At 41.9% G+C, this 19,277-nt stretch overlaps 1 protein-coding gene and 2 long non-coding RNA genes across 3 annotated transcripts in view; 2 read left to right on the forward strand and 1 right to left on the reverse strand.

Annotated features, from left to right (window-relative positions):
- LOC122488504 (GTPase IMAP family member 8-like) overlaps positions 1–18,445 on the forward strand; it is a 97,780-nt gene extending 79,335 nt beyond the window's left edge. The window contains exons 3-4 of the mRNA XM_043589879.1: positions 3,001–3,654; positions 17,414–18,445. Coding sequence (XP_043445814.1) covers positions 3,001–3,654; positions 17,414–18,282 — 1,523 coding nt within the window. The 3' untranslated portion in view covers positions 18,283–18,445. The remainder of the gene's footprint in view (positions 1–3,000; positions 3,655–17,413) is intronic.
- Positions 1,407–3,107, reverse strand: LOC122488516. The gene is made up of 2 exons (XR_006298635.1): positions 2,999–3,107; positions 1,407–1,495 (listed from the first exon to the last, which is right to left on the reverse strand). It is a non-coding gene; the product is annotated as an uncharacterized LOC122488516 (long non-coding RNA).
- Positions 11,122–16,983, forward strand: LOC122488515. Its single transcript, XR_006298634.1, has 2 exons — positions 11,122–11,225; positions 15,814–16,983. It is a non-coding gene; the product is annotated as an uncharacterized LOC122488515 (long non-coding RNA).
- Positions 18,446–19,277: the final 832 nt, after the last annotated feature.

The raw sequence follows: 19,277 nt of genomic DNA on the forward strand, positions 1-19,277 counted from the left end.
GTCAGCCGGCAACAACAGGTACACATGTAGGTCTTTCATAAAGGAAAAGAGCTGTAATTCGAACTCTCAAAAAGAAGGAAGTACATGCTTTCAAGACAAATCTATGAAATCTAAGTTTACTCAAAGTAATTTCCAGCTTCTACCCTGCCCCCGCCTTATTCCTCCCATCCCTCTGTCAGTAACTTCTTTGGTGACGGTTCAGATGATCTGCCATTGCTTTTTCATGTGCAATTAAATATATGTTGTATTTTGTACCTGCATTTCATGTTCCTCCCCACTAGAGAAATGACAGTAAACTAAATATTATTTTCTTCACTTTGCCTTGTTTTTTGCTTAATGAAATATTCTGGAGATTTCTCCATCCCAGCATAGTGAAGTATTTCTTATTCCTTTCTATAGTTGGATAGTACATTGCTGTGTGTATGTACCTTAGTTTATTCAACCAGACTCCTACTGGTGGGCATTTGGTAGATTTTTGGTCTTTAATTATTAGAAATAGTGATGCAGAGAATAAAATATGCCTAATCTTTTCCTGTGTTTTTGTCAGTGTAGCTCTGGGATATAAGGAAAGGGAACTTCTTCCTCTACCCTTCAAGGTCTTCCAGCTGCACTAAGAATTACATTCACTTGAGGCAGATTAATAAGACAAAAAAAAGCAGTGTGCAAAGATGCTCAGAAATGAAACTAAGACCAAGAGAGATGACCAAGGCAGGCAGTTTTTGTACTTTTTAGGCAAAGAGACGATGGATCTGTGAGGGATTGACAAAACAAGGAGAACTTAACTTTGGGAGCATCTGTTAGGGAGGAATTCTAAACAGACTTTGGGCTGGGGTAGTAAATTAGTAGAAAGTAGTGGGCTGTTTATATAGTCTTCTTGGCTCTAAATCTCCCATCCCTGGTCGTGAGAGTGTCTCTTTACCTCCTGGACAGCAAGGGGACCTTTTACATGGGAGATTTGTTTCCTGCTTGCAGGGGGACAGAAGAGGGTCTTAGTAATCTTCCCACACAGGATGTGTCTTAAGGTACTTTTATATGAAATAGTCAGTATGGGGGCGCCTGGGTGGCGCAGTCGGTTAAGCGTCCGACTTCAGCCAGGTCACGATCTTGCGGTCCGTGAGTTCGAGCCCCGCGTCGGGCTCTGGGCTGATGGCTCAGAGCCTGGAGCCTGTTTCCGATTCTGTGTCTCCCTCTCTCTCTGCCCTTCCCCCGTTCATGCTCTGTCTCTCTCTGTCCCAAAAATAAATAAACGTTGAAATAGTATGCCAAAGTTGCACGTTTAGGGGTGACCTGCCCTTGACCACTACAGGCATAAATCCTAAAATTGGGACTCACAATCCAAGAATAAATGTATGTGTGATTTGTATGATATTGCTAATTTCTCCCCTGTAGGTTTTAGACTGTTTTTCTATTCTCATTAGCCATGGGGAAGAGAACCTGTTTCCTCTAAACCTTTACCGACTGATTATAGCAGCAAATTTTTGCACTTTTGCCAAATCTGTAAGTGGAGAAATAGTATCTCAATGTAATCTTAATTTGTTATATTTAGTTTTTTCTTTTCCTTTGTTGGGTTTATATTTCTCTACTTTAAGTGAGTGTTCATATATTTTTACATAGTTGAGGAGCATTGGCATTTCTTTTTTTTTCTTTGAACTGTTTATTCATATGTCTTTCTCCATTTTCTATCGAGCTATTGGACATTTGTCTCTGTACCTTTAGGTATTCTTTGTATAAGAGGAGAATTAACCCTCTTTGATATAGTCTGACATTCGTATTTTAATTGCACATGGTGTTCGTTGTCTCCCATTGTATTCTAGATCTTTATGTAGTCAGATGTATGAATCCTTTTCCTTACAATCTTTCAAATCTTAGAAAGAGTTGCCCCGCCCCTAGGTTACAAAGGATTGGTCTGAGTTTCTTCTAGTATTTATGTGGATTGATTTTTAGTGTTTATATTTCTAACGTATTTAGCATGTGAATGGCATGAAGACCTGGGTGCAGTTTTGTCTTTTTCTGTGTGGTTTTGTAGTTATCCCAATGCTGGTTATTAGTCCATCTTTCTCCTCATTGCTGTGAGATGCTGCCTTAGGGAAGAGAAATGTAACACGATACAATTGAACTGGATGCTCATGAATATAGTAGACCAATTTGGTCTATTTCTGAATTGTCCGTTTTTGTTTTCGGGTTCTCTATGTTCACACACTCTTCATGCTGCCTTAATTATAAGGGCTAAAATATTTTGCTATCTGGCAGAGCTGGCCCTCCCTCATCGTTCTTCTCTTTGTTGACTCTACAGGCTAATTTCCTTTCTTCATTCTTCCAAATTAAGTTTACAGTCAACTATTTTAGCTGCAGAGAAAAAAAATGGAGACAAATTTTTTAAAATTTATATTTCTATAAAATCACATTAAAGAAGTATCTATTAAAACAGTGTTGAATTTGGGGTAATGTCTGTTTTGCATCAAGGTATTTTTCTTCTTAAATCTACTAAAGGGGATGTGTTGTAACAATCGATTCTCTCATATTGAACCACCCTACTATTTCTGAAATAAATCACATTTAAGTGTGGGGTTTTACTTTTTAGTGTCTGACAATTTATTTGGGATTTTTGCATTAGTATTCGCAAATGAGACATGTCTGTAGCTTTATTTATTGGTGAAATCTTTGTTAGCCTTTGGGATCAATATCATACATATGTCATAGAAAGAACTGGAAAGATTTCTTTCTGTTTTAAGTCATCAGGAATAGTTGAAGAAAAGTTAAGTGAGATCCCCATGAAGCCATCTGGACCTGGTAGTCTTTTGTAGGGGAACTCTTTAACTACTTTATTGTTTCTTCCATGGTGAGTGAATTGTTTCATCTTTTTGTCTTTATGGGACCAACATGGATAGTACACTACTGCAGGTTTTCATGGAAAACACAAAGGAGATAGGAGGAATGTGATGGTTTCCACTTACCATTGTTGACTCTTTTTCTTCTCCTTCTCTTTTTTACACCCCACAGCCACTGGTAGTGACATGGCACACCCTCAGGACAACACTCTGAGGATTGTTTTGGTGGGGAAAATTGGAAGTGGGAAGAGCGCAACGGCAAACACCATCCTGGGGAGTAGAGTCTTTGAGTCTAAAATTGCACCCAATGCTGTTACCACCAAGTGTCAAAAAGCATCCAAGGAATGGAAGGGGAGGAAACTTCTTGTTGTTGACACCCCAGGGCTCTTTGACACCAAGGAGACCCTGGAAACCACGTGCAGGGAAATCAGCCAGTGTGTCCTCTACTCCCGCCCTGGGCCCCACGCCATCATCTTGGTCCTCCAGGTGGGCCTCTACAGGGAAGAAGAGCAGACGACTGTGGCGTTGATCAAGGCTGTCTTTGGGAAGCCAGCTTTGAAGCACATGATCGTGTTGTTCACTCGCAAAGATGACTTGGAGGAGAAGAGCCTGAGTGACTTCTTGGCAGATTCAGATGTGAAGCTAAGAAACATCATCAGCGAGTGTGGGAACCGCTATTGTGCCTTCAACAACAGAGCCTCAGAGGCCGAGAAGGAAGCTCAAGTGCAGGAGCTGGTGGAGCTGATAGAGGAGATGGTGCAGAGCAACGGAGGGGCTTACTTTACCGATGCCATTTACAAGATGCCATTTACACCTGAGAGGTTGTGTAGGTACATGGGCCCAGGGTCATGAATCATGTGGGGGGGGGGGTGTCTTGGAATCTGTCCTCATTGGGAGAGGCCCAGATAGTCGCATGATGCTGTTGTGTAGGAGGCATTGAATTGAGACAATCTGGGACTTCTTATCCATAAAGGTACTGGGGCACATGGGGATTGTGGTTTTTTGGGGTCTGTTTGTGTTTGGGTTTTCTCCAAGACATAGATCTTGATCGTGGCAGAATCAGGCCCACACACTTTTCCACTGACTGATTTTCATATATTAAGGAAACATTTTTGCTGATTAAGAGAAAATAGTCCTTTTGTGCAGTGTTGGTATTCTGTAAGAGCGAGGGATTGATTCTTGCTACTGGGACAGGGGCCCGCTTTTACCTCAGAGCCCCCAACTCATGGCACCCTGATAGTCTGCCTTTTTGCCTTCAGAGTTCAGGAGGCCTTAACCGCACTCCCAGGCCTTAAATTCCTGTTGTCTCCTTAAAAGAAACAATTGTTACTTTTTGTTTTGGTGTTGTATATTTGTTTCCAAAAAGAGAATTCTTTAGAGGACTGAAATCTAAATTCTGAGAAAGCCCCAAGCTCTCTCTCATCAGGGAGACCCGGGGTCTGTCTGGGCCAGAAATGTGGCAGGAATGAGGAAGAACGTAGTCTAGAAGACTTGCCCGCTCACACTGTGCCACAGAAGGGGAGACCTTTGGGTTTCTCAGAGGATGGGACAAGAACACAGGCAGGGGCAAGGTGGAGGGGACATACTGGATACCTAGCACTACATGACAGGTCGTCCAAACTGCAGTTGAAACAGCTGAGACATGGATTGTGTGGTAGCTCCTGGAGTCCAAAGTCAAGATGCCAGCAGAGGCGTGCGCTCTCTGAAGCCTTGAGGGGAGGACCTTGCTTGCTTCTTCCTGGGCTCTGCTGGCAGCTGGACATCTTGGTGCTCCTTGGCTGGCAGATAGGCCACCACTCTCTTTCCTCATGCATTTCATTAGAAGCAGCAAGGAGAAACCAGGCTGCACCTTCCACACTGTTCTCGGAATTCTCCTCAGCTAAATATTCAAGTTCATCACTTACATGGTCTGCTCTCCACCCAGCAGCCACCTCAGTTTAGCCCACCTCCCTGCCCCCTGCCCCCTGCCATTTTATAGCAAGTGCCATCGTCCCTCCAACGTCCAGCAGCGTGGTCCCCACCTCTCTCTGGGACCTCACCAGAAAGTAACCTGGATGTTCATCCTACCACCGACATCCTCTTAGGCCTTTCTTTTTATCATATACCTCAGAATTCTTCGAGCCTCCATGCATTACTCAATTTCAAAACGACTGGTAATTACCAGAGCAGGACCCTACTTCTTGGCCTTAAAATCTATATTAGTTCCCCCAGGAGCTGCTGTAACAAATGACCACAAACTGTTGCTTAAAGAGCAGAAGCTTACTGTCTCATTGTTATGGCTACTGTCTCACTGGCACAGGCTACAAGTGCCAAACCGAGACGTTCCCAGGGCCATACTCGCCATGAAGGCTCTGGGGAAGGATCCTACTTTGCTGCTTCTAATCTTCTGGTGCAGGCTGTCGTGCTTTGTTCTTTGCCTTCTAGGTGCTTCACTCCAATCTCTGCCTCTTTTGTCACATGGTGTTCTCTGTGTGTATCTGTGTGTAAACTTCCCTCACTGTGAATGAAACGATTCCAGGCATTGGAGTAGGGGTTAACCTTAACTTCATGACATGACATCACAGAGAGCGTGCTCCAAAGAAGGTCACATTCTCAGGTATCAGGAGTTAGGACTTCTTTAGGAGGACACAATACAACCTAAGATGGATGGTAAGAGAGGGACAGTGTGTGCAGTGTGAGGGTACAGTACCCCTGATCTCTTCCTCTCCAGTCCTAGTTGCAGTTACCAGGTTAAGCCCATTGGGATAGTTTGTGTAGGTCTCTGCTTCGTGGAAATCTTCTACTGCCTAGGGCTTAGAATCCACATTCCTTGGCCTGGTATTCAACAGTCATTATAATCAGTCTCAAATCCTCTTCCAAGAATGAGATTCTTCTAGATATCATTGTTCCTGTTAATATCTGTTTACACTTTTGTAAGGAACGAAGGTGATAATGATGGAGAGGCAAGTGCCTGGGACACAGTAGGCCCTCAGTAAAGGCTGGTAATGATTCCTGCACTCCAAATTGTTAGCTGTTCTCTGCCTGTGTCCAGTGTTATTTCCACCTCCAAGGGTTGAATCATGCTATTTCTCCCTCTCTTTCTTATCTGCAGTTTTCAAAAAAAGCAAACTCATGACTCCTGGGCAAGTATAAACACATCAAAGATTTTGTTCAACTCATGGCTTAACTAGAGAACCAGTATGATCTATAATTGGTTCAAAGTTTTTGGGTGGCTGAATCAATTAAGCATCTGACTCTTGATCTCAGCTCAGGTCTTGACCTTAGGGTCTTAAGTTTGGGCTCCATGCTGGGTGTGAAACCTAGTTAAAAACAAACAAATAAGCAAAGAATAAAACAAAAAACACAAACAAACAGAAACACAAAGCTCATTTGAAATCAAATGTTGATGTGTTCAAGAGAGTAGTAACATGTAATTTTTGAGTTGTATATTCCACCAGACAGAAAATTCGCTGAGTATCTCCAAGGCAGAGATGTGCAAAAATTCTCTCTGTCCTTAAAGTGTTGTAAAATATCACAGCTGATCATCAAGCACAGCACCACACAGAACAATAGAACACTCCAGCAATCTGTCTTGCCTATTTCTAAATTTTGGATCATTCATAGCGTTCTCTACTTTGTGATCATAAACAGTCTCCAACAAGTATTGTTGATCCTAGAAGATTGTTTTTACCATGCATGGCCTGATCATTTATACAGATGCAGCAAGAATCTTAATTAACTGGAAAAGCCTCCTTGAGTTTGCTCGTGAAATCTAGAGCCTAATCATATTAAGCAAGTATCAATGCCAAAGGATAAACTTCTTTTGGAAATTTTCAAAATGAATTTTGAATCAGACTTTTCAAAGCCCCTGCCATTCTTCTATCCTAGGAGTAGGAAACCAAGGCCCAAACACTTTCTCCAGTAAACTTTGCATGCTGTACCCATAAATCTCAAAGAATTTCCCTCTTCCTGAGGTCTCCAAAATTTGCCTGGATTTCTGGACTACATGGGAGTGGACTTCCTTTCTCCCAGATTGGGATCCTGGAAGCCAGACATCATATTAGTTTTCTTATGAAGGTTTTGGAGACATTAGCTCCACATGTAACACCAACAATTGCTCCTTAGCAGTGGTCTGATGGTCTTTGTTTAAACAACAATCACTCTCAAATATCACACTGTACATATGGCCTTGCTGCAGAATCGATTTTTCCAAGGGTATCTTTGTAAACAAGAGGACAGAATTTTATTAAACCTATGCAAATGGTTCTATCATCATGAAAGTGAATTAAACTTAGTAGAAGCATTTGTTTCTGAATTTTGAGGGTAGGTGAAGATGAGGTAATATTTAAAGACGGTTGTTGTGGGTTTACAAATACACAGTCTACTAATTCGTTTAAGGAGAAAGAAATAAGGTTTCCACACATAGCCATACAAGTAGAACATCAAACAGAACGCATCAATATTCCAAACAAATAACCACAATGGCACATCTTGAATCCGTTCACTCAGTCCTATGTCATTACTTCTCACTCTGCTGGATCTTGAGTCAGTCGTCTGATTTCCTGAGGTACATATGCTTCCAGACTGAGAGTCCCAGTAGTCCTGGCTTTGCTCACTGGCACAGTCTGAGCATTGAGTCAGTGCTGCCATCTTGCAAACCTACTCTGAAGAGTCTCTTTGAGGCAACAGTAGTTCAGAGCACGTCCTACAGTTTTTCCCCTGAAGCTCCAAGACTGTGACCCTCTGGTGAAGACACAAATTCTGAGTGGTCACTTTTGGTAGATCTTCGGAGAAGCCTTAGGAGGAAGCAGAGACCTGTTTGAGAACAGCACTGAATGGTTGTGGTTCATAACCGAATACAACATCGTGGAAGACAGTAAAAGGCTCTTTGGGGGCATGGTCCTTATTTCATGAGGGTTTGGTCAATGTTTCCTTTGAGGGATTCAGCCTCAAGTGCACTGTCACACCTAACACCAATATCTCTTTTGTGACATGGCTGCCATTAGCCTGCAAGAGGCAGCTCTTCTTGCACATCCGTGGAGCCAGAAGACAATTTCATTAAAGCCATGTGAGTGCAGGGGTATAGATATTCCAGGTCCTTTATCCTGGTAGACAGGCTGTGGAGGTGCTGAGTCTTCCTTTTCATGCAATGCCCTTTGGGGGTGGAGTGAGTGGGGAGAAACCAGGAAACGTTGAGTGATATCCACGTAAAAGAGATTGTTACAAAGTAGAAGTGACTAGTTTTATGTGGCACCAAGAGAGAAGGCTCCAGAATCCTTAAGCCCCAACATGATGGTACTTGGGGGTAACGTAAGTGGGTTTCCATGAGTTCATGAATCTGGGGTCCTCTTGAGGGGATTAGTGCCCTTGTAAGAAGAGATAGCAGAGAGTTGCTTCCTTGCTCCATCATGTATGGACACGGTGAGACAGTGCCATTCGCAAATCAGGAAGTGAGCCTTTCCCAGGGAAACAAGTTGGCTGGCACATTGGGCTTGGGCTGCCCAGTCTCCAGAACTGTGAGAGATTATTTCCTGTTGTTCCTGCTCCCAGGCTGTGGTATTATGGCAGTCCACGCTGACTAAAACAGCACCTATGATGTGTAGATGAGCCTCAGGATGATAATCTATGAGACTAACATTGAGGGTTGAATTATTACTACTAACTAATACCTATTGATCACTATGGTTTGAGTACCACTTCATGTGTACAAATTTATCTGGTTTCACAATGACCGTCTGAAGTAAGTATTCCATTTTAAAGATTAGGGGAGTGAGTTGCAGAGAGGTTAACTCACCCAAATGTGGCAGGCTGAATGGTGGCCCCCGAAAGATGGCCACACTCTAATCCCCAGAACCTGTGAATGTTACCTTATTCCATAAGCATTTTTGCAGGTGTGATTTAGTTAATGACTTTGAGATGGGGAGATTATTCCGGATTATCTGGGTGGGCCCCAGATGTAATCAGAAAGGTCCTTCTAAGGAGAGGCATGTAGGCAATGTGATAAAAGCAGCAGAGATTGGTGTGATGTGGCCTCAAGCCCAGGACATCTGGCAGCTTCTAGAAGATGTAAGAGGCAAGGGATGGATTCTCTCCTGGAGCCTCCAGAAAGACCCAGCTCTGCAAGACCTTGATTTTATCTCCATAAAACTAATTCCATGCTCTTGTCCTCCATAACTGTAGAAGATGAAGTTTATATTGTTTTCGGCTACTAATGTTTTCGGAATTTGTTATGGAGGCAATAGGAATCGGATCCTCCAAGGTTACAAAGACGATATGTAGAAGAAACAGGACAATGGGGGAACGATTCTTTTAAACTACTATTATTATTTCTGCAGTATTGTAATAAGTTGAGCTTTGAGATTATCTAGATCTGAGCATCAGAAAACACCCTGAGCCCCACAAGAAGACTCCTATAGAATTCAAAGAATGTCTCTTAATGACCCCACACCTTTTGAAAATTCATTATATCCACATTTCTGAGTGTGTGTGTGAAATGGAAAGAATCAAAGGAGAACATAAAAAAGGAAGCTGTGGCTTTGTCCACATTTATCTTTCTGCTTCTGACTATGTGGAAGGAGCAAGATCCTGGGTGGAAAGTTGTGTTTCCAGGGTTGCAGGAGTAGACAAGCGGTGGAGAGGCCTGTGGCTCACAGCATAGGTGCAAGTGGAAGGAAGCCCTCAATGATCAGGAGCGTGGCTAAGTGAACAATTCAGATATGGGGTTACACTGCTTCTATCCCGAATCTTGTAGAAGGAGATCACTCCTAACTTAGGCTCAGGATGGGACTGATGGGGGCCACATGCTCCTTTTTGACCAATGATCACAAGGCTGTTACCATTTGAGACCCACATCTGATTTCTTGTGGCATCCATGGATTCTGTGTCAACTAGTCTCCTGTTCCCTCTAGGGAACTTAACAGCGTACCTGAGCATAATACCTGGAGAAGCAATTAGCTGACCATGAAAACATCCAAGGACAAGTTTCTCTCAAGGAATATGTAGCTTGAAATGAAACTAGGAAATGGTAGAGATATTTTGAGCAGGAAATATGATTCTAGCTCTCCTCTAGACTTTTATGTATGCAGCCTCATCAAGACCAAGTTCATGGGTATGTGACCTGTGCCGTTGCACAGGGCCCTGTACTTAGAAGGGTTTACTGTTCTATTGATGTCAAATTGAAATTCTTAATTTTTTTTGTTTGTTTTTGACAAAGGGCCTGGCATATTCCTTTTGTGCCAGACTTTGCAAATTACATAGCTTGTCCCGGTCTGTGTCTTTATTGCAAGTTGGAAAACAGTTACCTGGGGCCCTCCAAGTCATTAGTACCAATAATTGGTCTAACGGTATGGACCAATAATATAGTATTAATTCAATAATTCCGAATCTAGATGCTTCCCTCCATGGGTTGCCACCCCATTGTCCACTACTTCCTGCCACATTTAGTTCTCTTAGTACCCACCTTCAAGTGTGAGCATCAACTAATCCCATGTCTCAATGTAGTGAACAAAAATATATAATCAAAAACATTATAATTTTATGATGATGCAAGAGACAATTGGAACAGCTGGTCAACCATGAGAGTTTTGACCATCTGCCTATCATCTCAAAGTTTCCAGAGCAGGTTGGAATGGATGCACTGGCTAAATCTGGGAAAATCTACCTGTGCCTGGGTCTGGGGTAGAGGAAAGTAGGAAGGTTGTAGGGGAAAGTTTGATCTCCTCCCTGGGTGCATCTTTTGTTGTCAGGTCATGCATATTTTGGGGCTTGAAAGAACCATATGAAGAAAACTAGAGAAGGTGTATGGTCATTGGAAGACTTTTTCCAGGCCACATCTTCCTTTTTTTCTCTTGGCTCCCAATGCTTTAGACTCTTGGCTTTGTACCTGAAGGCTGGTGAGTTTTTAATGAGTAACTTGAGACCTTCATGAAAGACTATCATGAAAACCCATATGATACAATCACTGGGAAGTATCCCAGGCTCTAAATTTGGACACATCTAGCCAGGCATTTGAGTTTCTTCTTCCTAGAATCTCACCAGAGTCTCCCACGTCATGCAGGGAAGATGATCCAACACCATGCCTGGCTCTGTGTGCATGATTTGGGTCACTTAATAAGGGCCTTTGGGATCCACCAGTATAACCCCAAACAACAAATATAGGTTTGGAAAATTTGGTGTGACAGCAAGCACATGGAGGAAAAGCTTACACCTTGTTGAAACCAAAGCACTCCTCCAATTATAGGGCAATGTTTCTGTCTCTTTAAAGCCAAATAGTTCCTTCACTAGCTCCACCCAATCTGAGCTTCCTGTCTCAGAGGTTTAAAGGGTGCAAACACTTTTTCCTCTCAGTTAAGCAAAAGCACCAGCTCAAACAGCTTCTTTGGAGAACACTGGGGAACTCATCAGCTCATTCAAAAGAAGGTGAGCCTGGCCTAGGGCAATAGAGCCGGGAGGGGCAGCAGGACACAGGGCTGTGCATGGGTGTGGGTCCTGGTCTGAGAGGGGACCAAATACCCTGCCAGCAGCCCAGCAAATAGGATGCTGCCACAGGGGTCCTGGGGGAGGAAGGGTGGGAGTAAGGAGATTGATTGGCCCACGTCCACACATCTCCTATTTAGCAGGACAAACTTGCTGAACAGCGTATCTTCCATCAGTTGTTGTCATGACAGAGTGAGTTCTGCCTGACACCCCATCCATTTCCCTTAGTGGGAAACTAGTGTCCTCAAGGCAGGTCTTTAGAGCTGGAAGGCAATTTAGAGACCAGTCTGTCCCAATCCCTCTTTTTTTCTGAAAGAAAATCTGAATCCCAGACGGTGTGCGTGTGGTTTTATGAAATTCCCCGGGATACCCAGGTCACAAATGGCACAGGAAGCCTAGAATTCAGCTGGCTGTGTCCTTTCCAACATGTAAGAGAGAAATGGTGTGATCGATAGTGTAACAGTGGAGGTAAGGAAGGGGTGCCATGGGGAGAGAATGAGCTATTCTATAGAAACAAATGTGTGTGAATCCCTTTGTTTGCCTTTCCTAATTCCAGGGTTGCTACCAGTTCATGTTTCTGGACAGAGAGTGATCTACCTCCCCTGGCCTCCCATGATCTCTTTCTGATCCAATGTAAACAGAAATGTAGAATCAAGGACCTGAGAAGGAACCAAGAAGAGACCAGAGAGTGCAAGGGTTATGCATGAGTGTAGGGTCAGACATACTTTGCATTGGATCCCTTCTCTGCCCAAAGCCCTTTAGCGCAATGATCTTGGGCAACGTTCTCAGCATTTCTGAGCCACATCTATTTCCTCATTTCAAAAATTAGAGTGGGGGCCCCTATCTGGCTCAGTTGGAAGAGCATGGGACTCTTGATCTCAGGGTTGTGAGTGTGAGCCTCATGCTGGGTGTAGACATTAAATACATAGATACATACATACACTTTAAACATTAGAATACTAAAAATTATTACATTACTAGAATACTAAAAATTTTATCACTTCATCAGTAATTATTTACATATGTATGTCTGGAAGATAAAGGTCATTAAAATATACCATAATCAGAGTTCAAAAAGCAATTAGAATATTTAAAAAATTACCAGGTGTATTCCAATTCCCAGATCATCTCCTAGAATTTAAAATTGAAATCAGCTCCAAATATGGTTCATCAATTTCGATTCTTTCATATGTCTTAAGTTAAATTTTATAAATAAGTTTTCACCTTCCTGTTTCTTTTTGTAAAATTATTTTGGTTAAGAAATGGTTGGTCCTTTTTCCAAGAGAATTGGACAGTGTACATTTTGCTCATTAAAACCTCAAGACGTCATATGACATGTTCTTCTAGTTTCTGTATTTTGTATAAATTTAAATTTTTTTTTAATTTTTTTTCAATGTTTATTTATTTTTAGGGACAGAGAGAGACAGAGCATGAACGGGGGAGGGGCAGAGAGAGAGGGAGACACAGAATCGGAAACAGGCTCCAGGCTCTGAGCCATCAGCCCAGAGCCCGAAGCGGGGCTCGAACTCACGGACCGCGAGATTGTGACTTGGCTGAAGTCGGATGCTTAACCAACTGTGCCACCCAGGCGCCCCTGTATAAATTTAAATTTAAGGAGAGGTTTGATCAGATTAAGGCTTGCCTGGTTAGTTGTGTGGCAATATTCCATAGGTGCAGTTGTAAACGTCCATCAGAAGGCACCTTATATATTCTTCTGTCTCTTTCTGTAATGTAGCAAACTGTAATCATAGTCTAGAGTAAGTTTCTTTCATTAACAGTCACAAATAATAATATTATAATTCTATCATTCTTTCTTCATTTATTGGATGGCATAATCCTTTAAAAAGAAAGTTCCCCTGAATCATACTCTCATTTCCATAAGGTGTAGTTAATAAGACAAAAGGAATGCTTGAATCTTTTTTGTCCATGTTCAGACTGATGACATCATTTCCTAGCATACCCTAAAGAGAACACTTCACTTCTTTTGTGATGTTGGTATTGTTATGAATTCATGAACTTCAACATATTTGATGTATTTCAATCCATTGAAATTATTATTCTCATTGGTACTCAAATTACCCCATCTCTGTCCAGTCAGCCTCTTCAAGTTGGCCCTGTACTCCTTTTGGTAAGATCCAAACATTTTTTTTTGAAAGTGATCTCTGCACCCAATGTGGAGCTAGAACTCATGAACGTGGGATCAAGAGATGCATGCTGCATTGACAGAGCTAGCCAGGCATCCCACGGTCTGAGTAGTTTTTGATAGAATCCTCGCTTTATAGTATGACTAGATAGTGTAGGATCCACTTGCACGTTTCTTGGTCCAGATCTGGAATTGGTACATTCTCCTAAGATTCTTAATGTTTTTGGTGGGAAATGAATGGCATTTGAAGGGCACAGTATGGGCGCTAAGGGTGTTCATTGCCACTGGGCTTGTCCTTGGGCTTCAAAACTACACATGTGCACAAAAAGCTAAGAATAGGACAGGATTTCTGAAAACAATTTAAGATTTTCTTGACGTTTTTTCCCCCCTATTTGGCCTTACACTATATCCCATTAGGACAATAGCCAATGAAGCAACTACATTTTCAAGTTTCTTGGACCAATTCTTTGTGGTTTGTCTATTACACGAAATACTATGTATTGCATTTGCTTTTGATTTTTACTAGTTATCTGAAAATATAGTTTTTGTTGTATAATTATGTAAGCTATTTACAGATGTTCCTCACTATCCACAAGCAGAATGTTCCTATGAAATCTTTTATGAAACAAAATGACATAAAGCAGAGCAGCAATTACCATCAATGTACATGGAAAAAGGGTGCACATTCCCAGATCTCCCCCAAATAACCTCCCTTATGTGTTTCTGATACTTTTAGACACAACTTGTTAACAGATGCACACATTCAATTGAGAGAAAGCCCACGTGCTCATCTGGCTCACAGACTGGTGACTTGATGGTGAACCCCTGTGTGAGGTTCCCGGGGAAGGTGATTGGCAGCTGGCGTGGACAAGGGCCCACTCGGCCTCTCCATTAGCTCAACTGGCTGTAAAACAAATGTGGAACGCTGTATTCGTGTTCAGCTCTTTTTTGTACAAATGAAAAATCCTCTTTGAATTTATGTCAGCCGGCAACAACAGGTACACATGTAGGTCTTTCATAAAGGAAAAGAGCTGTAATTCAAACTCTCAAAAAGAAGGAAGTACATGCTTTCAAGAAAAATCTATGAAATCTAAGTATACTCAAAGTAATTTCCAGCTTCTACCCTGCCCCCGCCTTATTCCTCCCATCCCTCTGTCAGCAATTTCTTTGGTGGCAGTTCAGATGATCTGCCTTTACTTTATCATGTGCCCGAAATATATGTTGTATTTTGTACCTACAGTTCATGTTCCTCTCCATTAGAGAAATGACAGTAAAGTAAATATTATTTTCTTCACTTTGTCTTTTTTTTTTTTCTTAATGAAATATCCTGGAGATCTCTCCATTCTGGCATAGGGAGGTATTTCTTATTCCTTTCTACAGTTGGATAGACATTGGTGTGTGTATGTACCTTAGTTTATTCAACCAGACTCCTACTGGTGGGTATTTGGTGGATTTTTTGTCTTTAATTATTACAAATAGTGACACAGAGAATAAACATATGCCTAAACTTTTCCTGTGTTTTTGTCAGTGTAGCTCTGGGACATAAGGAAAGGGAACTTCTTCCTCTACCCTTCAAGGTCTTACAGCTGCCCTAAGAATTACATTCACTTGAGGCAGATTAGCAAGAGAAAAAAAAGCAGTGTGCACAGATGCTCAGTAATGAAACTAAGATGAAGGGAAATGACCAAGGCAGGAAGTTTTTATACTTTTTAGGCAAAGAGACGATGGATCTGTGAGGGATTGACAAAACAAGGAAAACTTAACTTTGGGAGCATCTGTTAGGGAGGAATTCTAAAGAGACTTTGGGCTGGGGTAGTAAAATAGTAGAAAGTAGTGGGCTGTTTATACAGTCTTCTTGGCTCTAGATCTCCCATCCCTGGACATAAGGGTGTCTCTTTACCTCCTGGGACAGGAAGGACACCTTTTACATGGGAGAATTTGTTTCATGCTTGCAGGAGGACAGAAGAGGGTCTTAGTAATCTTCCCACATAGGTTGGGTCTTAAGTTACTTTCACTTAAAATAGTATGCTGGGGCGCCTGGGTGTCTCAGTAGTTGAGAGTCCGTCTTCGCTCCGGTCATGATCTCACAGTTCCTGGGTTCCCAGCGTCAGGCTCTGTGCTAACAGCTTGTTGAGAGCCTGGAGCCTGCTTCAGATTCTGTGTCTCCTTCTCTCTCTGCCCCTCCCCCGCTCATGCTTTGTCTCACTCTGTTTCTCCAAAATAAATAAATGTAAAAAAATTAAAAAAGAAATAGCATGCCAAAATTGCACGTTTAACAGTGAGCTGCCCTGACCACTACAGGCATAAGTCCTAAAATTGGGATTCAGAATCCAATAAATGTATATGTAATTTGTACGATATTGCCAATTTCTCCTCTGTAGGTTTTAGACTGTTCTTCAATTTCATTAGCCATGGAGAAGAGAACCTGTTTCCTCTAAACCTTTACTGACTGATTATAGCAGCAAATTTTTTGATTTTTGCCAAATCGGTAGGTGGAGAAATAGTATCTCAGTGTAATTTTAATTTACTATATTTAGTTATTTTCTTTTCCTATGTCGGATTTATTTTTCTCTACTTTAAGTGAGTGTTCATGTATTTTTACATAGTTCAGGAGCATTGGCATTTCTTTTTTTTCTTTGAACTGTTTATTCGTATGTCTTGCTCCATTTTCTATCGAGCTATTGGACATTTGTCTCTCTACTTTTAGGTATTCTTTGTATAAGAAGAGAATTAACCCTCTTTGATATAGTCTGACATTCATATTTTAATTGTGATGCTCCTTGACTCCCATTGTCTTTTAGGTCTTTATGCAGTCAGATGTATGAATCCTTTTCTTTACAATCTTTCAACTCTTAGAAATAGTTGCCCCGCCCCTAGGTTACAAAGGATTGGTCTGAGTTTCTTCTAGTGTTTATGTGGATTGATTTTTAGTGTTATGTTTCTAATGTATTTAGCATGTGAATGGCATGAAGACGTGGGTGCAGTTTTGTCTTTTTCTGTGTGGTTTTGTAGTTATCCCAATGCTGGTTATTAGTCCATCTTTCTCCCCATTGCTGTGAGAGGCTGCCTTATGGATGATAAATGTAACGTGATACAATTGCACTGGATACTCATGAATATAGTAGACCAATTTGGTCTATCTTTGAATTGTCTGTTTTTGTTTTCCGTTCTGTCTCTGTTCACACACATGTCATACTGCCTTAATTATAGGGGCTAAAATATTTTACTCTCTGGTAGAGATGGCCCTCCCTCATCGTTCTTCTCTTTGTTGACTCTACAGGCTAATTTTCTTTCTTCATTCATCCAAATGAAGTTTATAGTCAACTATTTTAGCTGCAGAGAAAAAATGGTGACAAATTTGTTAAAATTTATATTTCTATAAAATCACGTTAAAGAAGTATCTATTAAAACAGCATTGAATTTGGGGAAATGTCTGTTCTGCATCAAAGTGTTTTTCTTCTTAACTCTACTAAAGAGGATGTATTGTAACAATCCATTTTCTCATATTGAACCACCGTAGTATTTCTGAAATAAATCACATTTAATTGTGGGGTATTACTTTTTAGTGTCTGACAATTTATTTGGGACTTTTGCATTAGTATTCGCAAATGAGAGATGTCTGTAGCTTTATTTATTGGTGAAATCTTTGTTAGCCTTTGGGATCAATATCATACTTGTGGTATAGAATGAACAGGAAAGATTTCCTTCTGTTTTAAGTCATCAGGAATAGTTTAAGAAAGGTTTAAGTGAGATCCCCATGAAACCATCTGGACCTGGTACTTTTTTGTAGGGGAACTCTTTAACTACTTTATTGTTTCTTCCATGGTGATTGAATTGTTTCATCTTTTTGTCTATATGGGACCAACATGGATAGTACACTACTGCAGGTTTTCATGGAGAAACACAAAGGAGATAAGAGGAATGTGATGGTTTCCACTTACCTTCATTGACTCTTTTTCTTCTCCTTCCCTTTTTTAAGACATGGCGTACCCTCAGGACAACACTCTGAGGATTGTTTTGGTGGGGAAAACTGGAAGTGGGAAGAGCGCAACGGCAAACACCATCCTGGGGAGTAGAGTCTTTGAGTCTAGAGTTGCTCCACATGCTGTCACCTCCAGCTGTCAAAGAGCATCCAAGGAATGGAAGGGGAGGAAACTTGTTGTTGTTGACACCCCAGGGCTCTTTGACACCAAGGAGACCCTGGATACCACGTGCAGGGAAATCAGCCAGTGTGTCCTCTACTCCTGCCCTGGGCCTCACGCCATCGTCTTGGTCCTCCCGCTGAGCCGCTACACAGATGAAGAGCAGAAGACCGTGGCATTGATCAAGTATGTCTTTGGGAAGCCAGCCTTGAGGCACATGATCATGTTGTTCACTGGCAAAGATAACTTGGAGGGGCAGAGCCTGAGTGACTTCTTAGCAGATGCAGATGTGAAGCTAAGAAACATCATCAGCGAGTGTGGGAACCGCTGCTGTGCCTTCAACAACAGAGCCTCAGAGGCTGAGAAGGAAGCTCAAGTGCAGGAGCTGGTGGAGCTGATAGAGGAGATGGTGAAGAGCAACGGAGGGGATTACTTTACTGATGCCATTTACAAGGACACAGAGAAGAGGCTGAATCAACGGGAAGAAGACCTGAAGAAGATCTATACCGATCAATTAAATAATGAAATTAAACTAGTAGAAAAGGAATATGCTGATAAATCACAGGAAGAACGGGAGGAAAAAATAAAATGGCTAAAGAGGATTTATGATGAACAATTAAAAAACATCAGGGAAGAAGCTGAGAAGGGCATATCTGAACATGTTTTAGATTGGATTAGGAGGGTGCTTTCAAAAATATGGCATATGTTCTGGTAGTAAAGATCATTTCATTTTTTCTTTTGAATTTACGATGATTTGCAATAGTGGTAGGTTGTAGTTTCCATAGACAGCTGTGACAGTAGCTTCTACTTATTCTTCCTATAAGCTGACCCTGTTACTCCTGCCACTGAATTGTGGGGCCTGTGTCCTCTACCTTGGAACTGACCAGATCTGGGACTGTTTCAATTAATAGCAGATGATTGAAGCAACACCTTGTGACTCTAAGGTTACATATGGGCAATGCTTCCTTGCCCTGTTGGAGTTCTTGCCCTTGGAACTTGACTGCCATGTTGTGAGAAAGCCTAGGCTGCCTCTTGAGAGGCCCCCATGCAGAGGGCCTGAAGTCACTGGCCCACTTCCCAGCTCACCTTTCATTTGTGACTCACACCAACTTGCCCGCCATGCAAATGAGGCAACACAGAAGCGGGCCCTCCAGCAGCCCCGCCATCTCAGTTGAAGTTGCAGAAAGCAAAGATGAGCCATTCCCACTGAGTCCTGCCCAAATTGCAGCTTTATGAGAACAAATAAATGATGGTTTTTGTTTTTAACCACTGAGCTTCAGAATGGTTTGTTATGCAGTGAGAACTAACCAGAATGAAGCCTCTTCCCAGCTCTCACTCCCCACTGCCTCCCCTTCTCACCTGTCCCTCTTCACACAAAGTTGGCATAATCAGGCAATGGCATATAGAGTTCAAAGACTCAGGAAAATTCAAATCAGAAATCCTGCACATGTTCCGTGTCTGAACCACTGGTCACATGCGTTGTTGCACTGCATGGTCACAAGTACTTTTTAGAGAGGTATCGGGTTCTCTGGAAAGATTGTTCTGTGGTTCATGGAGATCTGAAAGTCACAGGATTCTCTTATTGTGTTTCTCTTTTCTTTTTTAGGGACCATCCTATTTAAAACGTCTCCAATTGTATCTGAAAAATCCCATCTGGGCCACATAGTTTTCATTTGCCTCTGCAGAATCACACTTCACCCTAGCTCTTTG

This window comes from Prionailurus bengalensis, chromosome A2 (assembly GCF_016509475.1).
Source record: "Prionailurus bengalensis isolate Pbe53 chromosome A2, Fcat_Pben_1.1_paternal_pri, whole genome shotgun sequence".
Taxonomy (NCBI): Eukaryota; Metazoa; Chordata; class Mammalia; order Carnivora; family Felidae; genus Prionailurus; species Prionailurus bengalensis.